The sequence below is a fragment of the Lithobates pipiens genome, unplaced genomic scaffold, assembly GCF_037356315.1.
Source record: "Lithobates pipiens isolate NorthernLeopardFrog02 unplaced genomic scaffold, aLitPip1_a1.2 Scaffold_8, whole genome shotgun sequence".
NCBI classification, from domain to species: domain Eukaryota; kingdom Metazoa; phylum Chordata; class Amphibia; order Anura; family Ranidae; genus Lithobates; species Lithobates pipiens.
Genome location: NW_027507903.1, coordinates 539,922,520 through 539,936,602, shown reverse-complemented (window position 1 = coordinate 539,936,602; position 14,083 = coordinate 539,922,520). Strand labels below are relative to the sequence as shown.

Genomic DNA, 14,083 nt, shown 5'->3' with positions numbered 1-14,083 from the left:
TCCGTCAGATATTCCGATGGAAACAGTCCGATGGAGCCCACACACAGTCGGATTATCCGACAACACGGTCCGATCAGACATTTTCCATCGGAATGTCTGACCTTGTGTACAAGGGCTTAGGCTGCATTCACACCTGGGTATTTTGAATCGATTTCAAAACATTCTGCTAAAATGAAAAATCGCACAACGCGAATTTGAGATGCTATTCAATTTCAGATGCCATGCACTGCATCGCGTGAAGCTTGCCACCCAAAAAAAAGAATCGTGTGCATCTTTTAGGTGACAAGCGATTTGATTTATTTATTCATTTAGTTGAATGCAAAGTATTGAAAACCCAGGATTAGTGTGACAGCCAGATGGGTAGCCTTTTCAGAAGGTGAGTTCTACAAACCGTAATATCCATATTAACTTCAGACATAATGCAGAGGTTAGCGGGACTTTGACCTTGTGTCTGAACTTGATAGCCAACTCATCCCATCACCTTAGAAAAATAAAGCTTTTGGTGGATCTACAGTAGGTTGGACATTAAAGTACATTTATACCACAGGGAGAGGCTTGGCCTTTTCTTAATGTTGGCATATATTATGCAATCATATGACTGGTTAATTTGAATCGGTTCCATGAACCTCACAAACAGGCAGCATTAGACTTTCATGCAGGTGGGATAACAGAGCTTGAGTGTCACTGGGTAAAAGGGATAGGAGACCAGCAAACATCCATTTGCTAATTTCCCTAGCTAGTAAGAACCAGGAAGCAACAGGAATTATGTCACATGGTTTCTGCTGTCTGGATCTGCACTTCATAAGCTTCAGTGGAGTGCAGAGGAAGACATAACACATCTAATAGACCCCTAATCGCATTAAAGAGGACCTGTTACTGTAAGTAAGTATGTTATCTCATAGGGGCAATTGGTCCCCTAAGCAATGACAAAAAAAGTTAAGTGTAAAATATTAGGTACACCCAAGCACCTAAACCTCACCGCCCCAGAAAAAATAAATTACTGAAAATTTGTGTGTGTGTGACCTAAAAAATTGAAGCTACAATCAATTTATTCTCCAGGATCTCTGCTTTCAGAAAATGTATATAGTTTGAGGGTTTTGACTACTCTTCAAGCCTAAAATTGGTATTTTAACGTGTGTGATAAAATGCAAAACCAGCTCTAGAAATGGTCAATCTATACTTTGGTTTGGATTTTCTACTATAATACTGTTCCTTTTTTATTGATATCCCAGGAAAATCCACATTAACTGTACTATCCTTCACCCCCTATGAGTGGTTTGAGGAGTGGAAAAACAAGAAGGTGCAGAAACGTGGTCAGGACTATGAACAAGTGAAGAATGCATTTGCTGAGGCCATGCTGGAGACCACCATGCAGATCTTCCCACAGATCCGAGACAAGGTGAGAGTAACAGAAGTGAATGAGAAGGAATGTAGAGAAGCAGCAAGAGACAGATAACTCAAGGAATATCACATAAATAGGAAAAGAAAAGACTTGAAAAGGTTTCATGAAGCAGAGATAAAGTATCCCCAATTGACCATAAGACCCCTAAACAGATTGACTCCAAAATACAGTGTATTACTTCTACAGATTGACATCTAAATGTCCATGCCTAAAATGTGCCTATACAGTAGCTAAAACTTTTTCATAGTTTTGGATTTGTGTTTTCTTTTTTCATTTTGAATAGGATAAGGGAGGGTTATAACCTCTGTTTAAACAATATAGGGAACGTCTGCGCTACTATAGAAATTATACAAATAAAGTGGTTAAAATGATGTGTACTGTGGTAGCTGCTTAAAACAAATAGTGTTCCCACATAAACTATGAAAAAATATATACATAAAACGTGAAGCGCTACATGTTTAAAAAAGGTAAACCATATTATGTGCTATAAAAGAAAATGAATAAAGTGGGTTGTAGGACTTTAACAGGTCAGCTCACGCATTTTTACTACATATTATGTGCTGTGTCAATGTGAACAGTGCCACCTAGTTGCTACTTGAAAATTACAGTAAACTTCTTATGTGTATAACACTAATAATATAACAATAATAATAAAAAATCTCCTATACATACAAAATACCCTCCTAATAATCAAAATACATATAGACAAACTATATGAATTAATCACAGTGGGCGTTGACACCTAGTGATAAAAGTGCAAATAAAAACCAAAGTAATAAAATCCATTCAAAGTGAACATTCTAAATCCATTCTGTGGCAATAGTGAAGTCCTCCAGTGACTAAATGGGTAATCTTCAAAGTGACATATACCCTTCACCAGTCAACCTATGCGCTCCCCTCCCCAACTTGGGTCTAGTCGCACCTTCCCCTCAGTGGTGCAAATCCTTTTGGGTGTCAGCTGTTCAGGTACTCATAGGGCTCTCAGACACCTCAGGCCATGATAATCACATGTAGATGGAAGGAACTCGTATAGTGCTTACTGTTTAAAAACTTAGCGTTTATTAAAAGAAAGTAACAACACTCACATTTGAATGTGCACAACCTCCGGTGTACTCGGGAAATGCGTTTGGTACATCAGGGGTTCAAACCACATAGAAACCACCCAGATGTCCATCCATGGCGCGTTTCGTCACTAATCACATGACTTTCTCAAGGGATTTATCAGTGACAAAATGCATCTGAGGGGGCCTGTGACAGCACCACCAGGAAGGAGACTGGTACCTGATGGTGATTTGCAACCCAGGCTATACAGACATCTAGCTGGTTCCTACGGGTTTTTGCGTCCCTAATGTACCAAACGCATTGCCTGAGTGCACTGGAGATTGTGCACATTCAAATGTGAGTGTTACTCTCTTTTTATTAACGCTAAGTTTTTAAACAGTAAGTACTATATGAGTTCCTTCCATCCACATGTGATTATCATGGTGTGAGAGCCCAGCACCTTAACAGCTGACACCCAGAAGGATTTTCACCCCTGAGGGGAAGGCATGACTAGATCCAAGTTGGGGTCTTATGGGGAGGTGAGCGCATAGGTTGACTGATGAAGGGTATATGTCACTTTGAAGATTACCCATTTAATCACTGGAGGACTTCACTATTGCCACAGAATGGATTTGGTATGTTCACTTTGAATGGACTTTAATACTTTGGTTTTTATTTGCACTATTATCACTAGGTGTCAACACTCACTGTGATTAATTCATATAGTGTGTCTATATTTATTTTGATTTATTAGGAAGGTGTTTTGTATGTATAGGAGCTTTTTTTGTGTTATACAGATAAGTTTACTGTAATTTTCAAGTAGCCACTGGGTGGCACTGTTCACGTTGACATAACACCATTATATCGTTTAACATTTTTAATCAGGTAGCGCGTCACCTTTTATGTATATATAACCCCTGTTTGTTTGTTTTTTGCCATCTGTACTCCATTGATGAGATTTCCCTTCACTTCCTCTCCCATAGCCATTGAGAGGAAATTCCTCCAAAGTAAGGGAATTCCTGGTTGTCAGCAGAACTTGTGTCCCCATTGGAAAATGTTTCCCTCTATTCTTGTTCTGGTGACAACCCAAAATTTTGCGATTTTCCGTTTACTTCACTGTTTGTGATGACGGCCACCAGGACAAAGAGGGTGAATCTCTCTAACAGGGACACCAACAGCAAGAAAAACCTGATCTGTGGTCTAATTCCTTTCTACTGTATCAAATATTAAACAAAAAGTTTTGACTTTTTTAATTATACCTTAAAACTTCTTTTAAGTTATGATAGCTCTCTGTGTCCCTGCTGGGAGCTTTACACTCTCCAAGTGTCCTGGCGACCTCCGTGACTGGGTGATGGGAAATCTGCAATTCTGACAATTAAAATAACTTTTCCAGTAGGGCTACCAGTCCTGATGACAACCGTTTGAACAGGTAATTCACTGCTGATTTGTTTCTGGGGCAGAAAGTGAAGGGATATCTCAATAGTGGACACAGACTGCCAGCAAAAAAAGATAAAAACTGCCCAGGATTTTAAACTTCCATTAGCTAAAATGGAAAGTGCTTTGGTTTTAGATATATTTTAAGATTAAAGAGCCCTCTGTAGTCCTTTATTGACAATCAAATGTAAAATGACAGGGGCCATTGAACCATCTACAGTAAAATCCATACCTCCACCTTACAGGTTTATTTCTTTATTGGCGATTCCCCTCACTAATGACAATCTTCTTGCATTATAGATTGAATGCTATGCTAGTGGTTCTCCCCTCACTAATGACTACTACCTTGGTGCCTCACGGGGAGAATTCTATGGGGTAGAACACGATATTGCCAGGATGGACCCTGAAGTTATAGCAACCTTGAGACCCAAAACCCCTATAAAGGGGCTTTACCTGACTGGTAAGTTAAGGAGATGCCACTTATTTTCTTATGATTTTGAAAACCTGTACCCATTACGCACACTGACTATATTCATAAGGGTGATGTAATTGGCCCAATCCATTGATCTGTGTATCGGCACAAAGCATAACAACTGTATTTTTTATTTTTTTTTGTAAAAATGAGAGCTGCAGCAATTCGTTTTTGAGTGGGTAAATTTAGCCAGTGACAGTAAGGGTAGGAAAAGAGTTACCAGGACAGAGCAGGACTTTACAACATTACCTTTTATATGAGTGTAGGTAAAAGCAGCGACAACTGGGAGAAGTATATATATGAGTGTAATGAGCATATGCAGTGACCCTCTGCAGTGGATGTATGGAAGGTCTCTGTGATCCAAACCTGATTCTCTTTTTGTAAAGTATCCCATGCTGCCTTCAGAGAAGAAAGATCATGCAGGTTTCATAGGCCAATCATCGACTTTGCTGTGTCTGGATTAATTGGCTGCTCAAATTAGAAATTCACAGATGTGCCTAGCCTCTGCTATGCACGGCCCTAAAACCACTTTGTCCTCCAGGAACTTCCTGTGGAGCTAATCACCCCTTACTACATCCATGCCCAGTCCAAGTGCCTCTACCTCTTACTATGACAAGGCCCTCTGCACACTCACCTACTTGGGCTCTGCATTCACCCTTACAGCAATACCCCCCAATCTTATGACCAACCTTCTCATCAAAATAAATACCACATGGAAAAGGCCTTCACCTGCCAGGGTTTAGTGGCCAACCTTACACCCAACACCACTCAAACCTTTTTCCAGAATTACCCTCATCTAACACCCACATTTGGAAAAGCATTCAACACCTTCACCTGCCAAGGCTCCATGACCATCCTTTCCCATATATCTCACACCTTTGACACAGTCGTGAACACCATTACTTCCAAAACAATCCCCAACTGGTTATCTTTACCCACAATGCCAACCCCATCTGGCCACATATTCCTACAACACCACCTCCAGCTTGCCATCCTTATCCACAGCACCTTTTGTACCCAATCTACCTCTGATCAGCTTTACCCACAGGACTTCTTCTGGCCACTCTTACCCTGAACACCGCCCTCATAGGTCCAAAATTTGCCAGTGTTATCAGCAGTGATAAAAAAGTCTAAATGTGGTGATACATGGCACAGCCAATCACTCTTCTGGAGAAAAAAAATAGATCTACAACCCTTTAAGAAATGGCAATTAAATCCAAGTCTGGGGTCCAAGCCTAAATCACTTTAAGTGCCCGTTCACACAGGGGCGACGCGACTTGCAGCGCGACTCACAGACGCGGCCTGCACACGACTTCAGCAACGACTTGCAAAACGACTACTGTATAGAAGTCAATGCAAGTCGCCTGAAGTCGCCCCAAAAATAGTACAGGAACCTTTTTCTAAGTCGGAGCGACTTGAGTCGCTCCTATTAGAACGGTTCCATAGTACAGAACGGAGCGCGACTTGTCAGGCGGCTAAGTCGCCTGACAAGTCGCGGTAGTGTGAACGGGCACTAAGTAAAGCAATCCATGCTGTCTTGGGAGAAGGAATAATACATCAGCTTTGTGAGCCAGTCAGTTATCTCCTCTGCATGGTGTGACTGCATTTGTCAGCTGTTCTAATTAGGAAATTGCAGATGTTCCTGGCCTCTGCAATGTGTGACCCTAAAACAATTTTGTTATGCAGGATCTTCTTGTGGAGCAGATCAGTCCTACACACTTGAATACCCCTTCTGGTCACTCTTATCCAGAGCACCTTAGCTGCCCAACCTACACACTGTACCAACCATAGCACAGACATTGACACCCATAGGGGCTTATATAGCTTTTGCCACCTTCCTGATTCAGCTTCACAACCTGGCATTTATAGAGCTGTCTCCTTACATACCCCCACCCACTGAGTTGGCATGAGATTTGTCTAAAATACTGGATATTGGCATACCACAAATGAACAACTGAATTAGATCTTGTGAACTCTCAGTTCTCATTAGACCTTCTTAGATCTTTGTGCCACAAGAGCATTAGGGTGTTAATTGGGCATCAGTACGTAAATTGCAATTCCTTTATATGCCTGCTAACAAACAGTTTTTTGGAACAGTCTCACATACACTCTGCCATAGCTGCAGTATGTAAGGTGACAGGTCTGCAAACACCAGGATCCCCAGATATCCCTAACTCGACCTAATATGCAAGCTGCTGTATGGTAATTGTCACAATGCATTCCACAGAGTTTTGGCGTACTTACCACGAGTCTGTGGTAAGAGATGTTACCAGGTTGTAAGCAAGAACGAACTAATGGCAATACCTTTAAATAAGGCATAAGTGGCTGCAGGATTCCCAAGACCCCTATCACCTAATGTAAGGGTGGCAGGGGTGTGGAGGATAAGACTTAAAAACAGTGTGAGCTGTGCTCAGGGTAAATCTAGCCATAGATCCCTAGGTTTTTCAGGTGCAGAGGTGTTGGGGGAAAAGCTGGTAATAGGTGTGGGTGGTACTGACAGCAAGACTGGTCACGGATCCTTTCCAAGTTTGGAAGGTGTTGAGGGTAGTAAGGCTGGCCATAGCACCTCCGCAGATGAGGGTGGTGTTATGGGTAAGGTCTGCCCGAGAGCCTTGGCAGGAGTAGTATGAGGGTTTCCAGGCATAGGAGGATTAAGGGAAAGTCTAGCGATAAGGCTGGCCACTGACCAATTCCTGACATGTTGTCAGTGGTGTTGAGGGCAAGGGGTACTTAAAGGTAGCTGGCAATAGCCCCTTACAAGATGAGGGTGGTGTTGTAGGTAAGGTCAGCTATAGAGCCTTGGCTGGGGAGGTAATGGAAATTATGGTGATGGGTGTAGATGGTAATGAGGCTAATGCTGACCACTAAAACATGGTAGATGTGTTGTGGGTAGTGTAATGGCAAGGTTAACATTAGGGCTTACCCACAGGATCACCACCTGCTGGCCACTCCTTCCCACAAAACCACCCTCATCTGCTATAGGAAGGTGGAGAAGTGCCAGGAAAAGGCAGTGTCAGGTCTTTGTGGCAGCATTAATTTTTACATGGGTGTAAGCAGCACCTGCAACAACAAAAGGGAAAAGTGTAAGTGTAATAAACGCGCATTGGCCAATCAGTGGCATCCACAGATGGTGTACAGAACTTCTCTGTGAACCAAGCTTGATTCATGTTAGTTAAAGCAGTCCATACTGTCAGGAGCAAGAAGATGATGCAGACTCCATGAGCCAGTCAGTTATTGTCTCTGCATGCTTTGACTGGATTGGTCTACCTCTAAAGCCATGAAATAAATGTGCCTAGCCCCTGCTGGGTGCAGCTCTAGCCACCCACAACAGTTCTCCTGCAAATGCCAGATCATGAATTTGAATCCCGAAAGTGTACGCTGATGCTTATATATTTTTTTTTTCTTTTTTGCTCTCTATTTCTTATCTTTTGCGATATTTGTATTGGCAACAATTGTAAACAGTGTTTAAATCCAGCCGTACATGGATCAAAGTTTTGATCCATGTATGGGCACCCTGGTTGTTCACAAGTTGATCTATTAATATAGCCAGCATCATTGTTTTCTGCTGGCAGGAATGGCTCCCCACTGGCAGAATACAATTGCGTTGCGGGAGTTGATGGGATTACTCACCAACTGTGACCTGTGGTGTAAGGAAAGAAAATTGCATAATCTATGGCCTGACTTAGTCTCCTTGTGGTGCAAAAGGCTGGTAATATTACAGTGTTAAGAATTCAGAGGATCAAATCCAGCTGGTGATTTGTACTGTTTTGTTTTGAAGGGGTGCCACATCCACTCACACAATGGTGCAGCATGTAAGGGGATGGGTCTACAAACACCTGGTCATGAGTTTGAGTACCAGATTCGGCCTAAAACCTAAAGTTGCTCTAGAGACCTGTTACGATGCAACTCACAGAGCCTTGGTACACTTGCCTGTGTTCCGTGGTTTTACTATTTTGTGGGAAAAGAAGTGCTAGTAGCACTACCTTAAAATATTGCATTTGTGTTTACAGGCTCTTTAAGACTGCTAGCATGTAAAGGTTAAGGCTGGTAAAAGGTGTGAGTTGTGTTCATTTATCCTTGTTTTTTTTTGTTGTTTGTTTTTTTGAATTAAGTAATTTTTATTTTATTTTTTATTATTAAACATACATACAGATATGTCACATTAATCCACAAAGTATCAAAAAAATAGGAAAACACATAAAACAAATAAACCTGGCACTTCTCGGACTAAAGTAACTTTAATGGTTTAAAGTTTGAAATTAGCGTTGAACAACTTGTTGCGTAAAATGTATCTATGTCTCTATAATTTTGTTTAGTATAGATCCTTGTTAGATGTGGGTAAGGGAAAGACTGGTAATAAGTGTGGTTGGCTATGGACCCATGCCGTGTCTAGTGTGGAGAGTACTGATGGCAAGGTTGGTCACAGAACCTTGCCTGATGAGGGAGGTGTTGATGGTACTAAAGCTGGCGATAGAACCTCGCCAGATAAGGTAGGTATTGAGGGTAAGGTCTGCAAGATAACCTTGGTAATGGTGTCATGAGGAATTCTAGGTGGAGTTAAGGAAAAGGCCAGTAATCTGTGTGGACAGTGATAGGGCTGGCCACTGAGCCATGCCAAGCATGCTGTGAGTGGTATTGAGGCAGACCACAAGGTAGCCAGATGAGGGAGTTGTGGGTATAGCTGGACAAGATGAAGGTGGTGTTGTAGATAGGGTCAGAAACCATTTATTTGCAGGGGGTTTTCAGGTGTAGGTGGGGTTAGTGGAAAGGATGGTGATGAGTGTTGGCATTATCCATTATGCCATTGCCTTATCCCTACCCTACACTACCTTATGCTTATCTTATGACACTACCTCCCGCACCAGCCTCATCTGCCATGGCTCTGTGATCACCCAAAGCACCATCGCCAGCTGGCCACCCTTACCCCCAGGGCCACTCTCTTCTGTTATAGCTCTGTTTCCACCCTCACCCAAAACATCTGACCCCCTTTTTCTGCTACAGTTACCCACAATGCTGCTCCTATCAGGGACACTCTTGCCCACCTTTATATGGCTAATTAGTGGCATTGGCAGTGAGTGTATCCAAACCTGATTACTTGAAGTAAAATAGTCCAGACTGTCTTAGGAGAAGCAGGCTCAGTCAGTTATCTCCTCTGCATGTGGTTGGATTGGTCAGGCACTTTAGCCTAGAAATCGCAAATGTGACAGGCCTCTGTTTCATGCAACTTCAAAACCTTTTTGTCCATCTTTTTGATACGATTCCCAGCTTACCCGTAAAACCACCCTAGCTGGCCATCTTTACTCACATCACCACCTCCACCTCCTGACATTCTTTTTCATGATTCAGCAGTCTTCAGCCCATCTTAGTCAGAAAGCAGAACGTGAGGCCTGACGTGTAAATATGTTTTTGGTTCCATTTGTTTCTGTTCTGTTTAGTCTAATGTAATTTGTGGTTGCTGGAAACTCCTAAAGTTTGCTAAAACAATTGACAGTTATGCTGTGCCCTTGCTATCCTCCTGGTGACCATGATAGGAAATCCTAAACACTTCCAGAAGTATCATGTGCACAGTCCCCTGTTGCATGCTGTGATATAATCTACTGTCTACTATGTCTATAAAGGGTACAGTAGTGGTGTAAGTGCCAGCAGGTGGAACCATGAAGCCCATGGGAGAAATAGATATCCCACACTTCCTGAAATGTGTTCAATACTGAAGAATATTAACAAGCATATTGCTTGAATAAAGTGAAGTTAAGACTCCCTGCCCACTGATTATGAGATGGGTATTTTGTGAAGATGATTGCCCCCTACTGCATACATGTCCAGTCTCTTTGTTTTTCATAAAATAAAACTAGTCAAACGTAAGCACAGTTTTTTTCACTCAACACAGCGGGCTGAATGAAAAAAAAGGAATTGCTGTATCAACACAAGCGATGTTGGTCCCCGCCAGAACACACTGATCAATGCTTGCAGCCATTGGCTGCAAGCGCTGATCAGATGTTGGTTTTCCAGCATGTCCGTTTGCATGCAGACATCACATGTGTACAGACAGCTGTGCACAAATGGTGAAATTCGGCCGGTTCAGCAGGAACGATTTTCGTCCTGCATGTACAAAGCTCAAGACCACAAACTGTATAATTTTATTCTAGAAGAGATATCCAGCAAAAAACTACTAGATTAGTCAGTGTATACTGTATATATTTGACTCTAAGTTTACCCTCTGTTTTCTGTGTCAGGTCAAGATGTCTTATGCTGTGGATTTGCCGGAGCTCTCAATGGAGCAGTCTTATGTGCATCAGAAGTCCTGGGACGGAATCTCTTTTTTGACCTTATGAGGTTACGACACCAAATCCTTAACAATACGGCTAAAAAGGCTGATTAATTTTTTTTTTTTTTGTGACAAAGCAGTTTAATGAAAGAATCCCTGCAGTGTCTATTTTGTTGGGGCACTTGGGGGAAGGACATGCTGCAGCACCATAAAGCCTTGTGTAAATCTATGGGGTTGATTTACTAAATCTGGAGAGTGCAAAATCTGGTGCAGCTTACAGGTTTTTTTTTTGTCAAAGCTTTATGGAACAAGCTGACCTTAGAAGCTGATTGGATACCACGCACAGCTAGACCAGATTTTGCACTCTCCAATTTTTAGTAAATCAACCCCTATGTACATGGGAAAACATATATTATATAGGGTACACTAAGGAATGTGTTGCTGAGTACTTTGCAGCATACTTACTGTTTTTTGCAGAAAAAAAAAATGCTTGTGCTGCAGTTTTAGCCTGATACACATAGAGCACAATGAAAAGTGCCCAGGAAGTACTCCCTGTTTAAACATTTGCAACAGATTTATCTTTTATATTGGCGAGCCAATTTTTATCATATTTGGCACTATAATACCGGTAATACAAATACCTGAAAATACTTGCTGCTAACAGATCAAATGGACTAAAGAGCCATGTCCAACCTATATGGGGCCATGAAATACACTGTTTTAAAAATGGTTAGTAATCTATAAAAATGGGGTATCCGGCGCTACCTAATATTGGAGAGGAGGACCACCGTTGTTTCCAACAAACCAGGTGTCGCCTCAATTTAATAGATTGTTAGTATACGTAAACCTTTCTGTGTCAATTATGGGTGTTCTAATTATCACATCCCAAAAATATAAAATCAATAACATGTCAAGCCTATAAATGCCCATATAAAGTGCTTTAGTGCGAGAATAAGTGCAAAATATGATACTTAATGTGACTGACGTTTAAAATCGCACAAATACTATTATGTGTTGAATTTTTCCAAAACACTGATAAACTACAAACAATCAAATAATTAAGATGCAAACATATGAAAAAACACAGTATGGCTGTAGAATCTATAACCATATACTCCAAACCTCCTGTATATAATAGTGCAAAATCACAAAAAGAGTATCCCATATGGATGTATGTGCGTGGGATATATATCAAAAAACTTTTTTATATCATAAACAAAGAAATATATCAACAATTATGTGCATAGAAAATAATAAAAATAAAAAATAAAACAAAGTTAGAGAAGAAAAAGCAAGAAGTCTTTAGTGTCCACAAATAAAAAAATGGAAAAAAATCTTCAGTTGTGCAAATCCAGCAGAAAAAAAGTGACTTTAGTGCTTGAAATATATTCTTCAGGTGACTGCGTGCTCCCCCACAAGGTTCCCCACTCACCAGAAAGATACACCCCTACAGGGGTACCGTGCCTTTAAATCAGCCTTTATGCGATTCCAATTCTCAAGCCCATATACGATATAGTTCTTCGGAGAGATACACCCCTACAGGGGTGCTATGCCTTTAAATCAGCCTTCATGCGGTTCCAGCTCTCAAGCCCATATGTGATATCCAGAAAGAATCCGGTTTATTCTTCATAGGAGAAAAATAGAATCTCCATAGTGTAATATATATGTGATCAATCGGGAGCACTAATTAATTGCTTTGGCAGAAAAAAACTTTTATTCTTATAAAACATATGTATACCAAAAAATATATATAAAAAATTATTATCCAATGCTCCCACTTATTATTTAAAAGTCCGTGGGGTAGCAGAGAATTTCCAAAAAAATGATAAAAATAAAAAATCAAAGAAATCCCATGAATAACATAAAAAATATAAAATAATAAGCAACAGAAAACGGACTTTAAAAAACGCACAAATGGCTCTTAACCCAGGGAAAATGAATTGTCTGTTTATTTTGTTTGAATACTTTGTAAAAGGAAGCAGTCGAAGTTGATCTAAGACAGTAGGGCAAAATTTGGTATGCTAATGTTTCATTTTGTAGATTTGATTAAATATTTGTAACTGCAATTAAATATTTTTTCAACTAATGTGAATCTGATTTTCTTTTACAAGTAAGTTTATTGCACAGATTACACAAACAAATTGTACAGGGGGAAAAAAAACATATAAAAGAGTTTGATAAACATAGCAACTTATAGACTGAACACTGAAATACTATCTCTACAGTTACACAGTAGAGAAGAAATGATATAATCATATAAAAGTGACTCTAATCTGATAGACCATTATGTAGGCTGAGTATTTATTAGAGGTTCCCCAAATTAGAAGACACAATGTTCAATTCAGATGCTGTGGATGTAAACAGATATAAACTAGAGTATAAAATAAGTTTAAAAGTAGAGAAGGGGTGAGGGAAGCTGTGCCCCAGCAATCATTTATCAAAGTTTGGGGGTTGGGAATAGAAAATCCATGGCTGCCATATTTTACGGAGTTATCCACATGTATTGCTTAGTTTTAATGGTTCATAATCATAGTTGGCTTTTCCTTTGACTGCCTGGCAATGGACTTTTGGTAGCTATGAATATGTGAGCAATAACAATCTTTGTTGTATGGAATGGAGGGTTGGAATTGGTTTGTTGAGAAGCACATTATGTATAGAATTATATGCAAGTCTGTATGGAGATTTGTATGTAGAGGGTAATATACTCAAATCCAGGGATGAGATGCTTTCGGTCAGTACAACCAAATATGTGCCATTGTACCAGATTGAGGCATTCCCTAAAGCATATCTAGGCAAATGTTTAAATATATTTAGCTGACCTAGCCAGGGTATAATGCCATCTATAAAGCATTCTGTAGGAGTTTTCTAACACTAAGTCCTTGTACACACGGTTGGACATTCCGACGAAAAATGTCCGATCGGACCGTGTTGTCGGATAATCTGACCATGTGTGGGCTACATCGGACTGTTTCCGTCGAAATATCCGACCGACAAAGTTTCAGAGCTGGGCTATAAAATTTTCCGACAACATGATCCGATTGGACTTTGTCTGATCATTTCTAGAGAATTCCGATTGGACAAAGTGCCACGCATGCTCAGGTCAAATTCCTAGACCAAAACTATTGGCTACTAGCCTGAACGTAGTCCCGTCGTAATGAAATAACGTCATCACATTACGAACGATCGGATTTTCCGACAACTTTGTCCGACCCTGTGTATGCAACACCAGTTTCGGACAAAATCCGTTGGACAAAATCTGACGGATTTTGTTGTCGGACTGTTGTCGGACACATTGTTAGATTTTTTGGCGCCAGCCATCTTTATTTCTTGCCAGTCCTCTGGGGTTAATGTGAAGTTCAGTTCAATTCCCCATTGCTTCCTGTATGCTTTTTGGGATGATTATCTTGAAACACATATTTTTAGAGTAGTAAATTATCAAAATGAGACTACGCTCATCAAAATATGAGCT

General features: G+C 40.6%; 1 protein-coding gene across 1 annotated transcript in view; it reads left to right on the top strand.

The window, feature by feature from the left end:
* Nucleotides 1-12,700, top strand: part of RETSAT (retinol saturase) — a 65,802-nt gene extending 53,102 nt beyond the window's left edge. Inside the window, exons 9-11 of the mRNA XM_077469701.1 lie at nucleotides 1,233-1,399; nucleotides 4,178-4,337; nucleotides 10,583-12,700. Coding sequence (XP_077325827.1) covers nucleotides 1,233-1,399; nucleotides 4,178-4,337; nucleotides 10,583-10,728 — 473 coding nt within the window. The 3' untranslated portion in view covers nucleotides 10,729-12,700. The remainder of the gene's footprint in view (nucleotides 1-1,232; nucleotides 1,400-4,177; nucleotides 4,338-10,582) is intronic.
* Nucleotides 12,701-14,083: the final 1,383 nt, after the last annotated feature.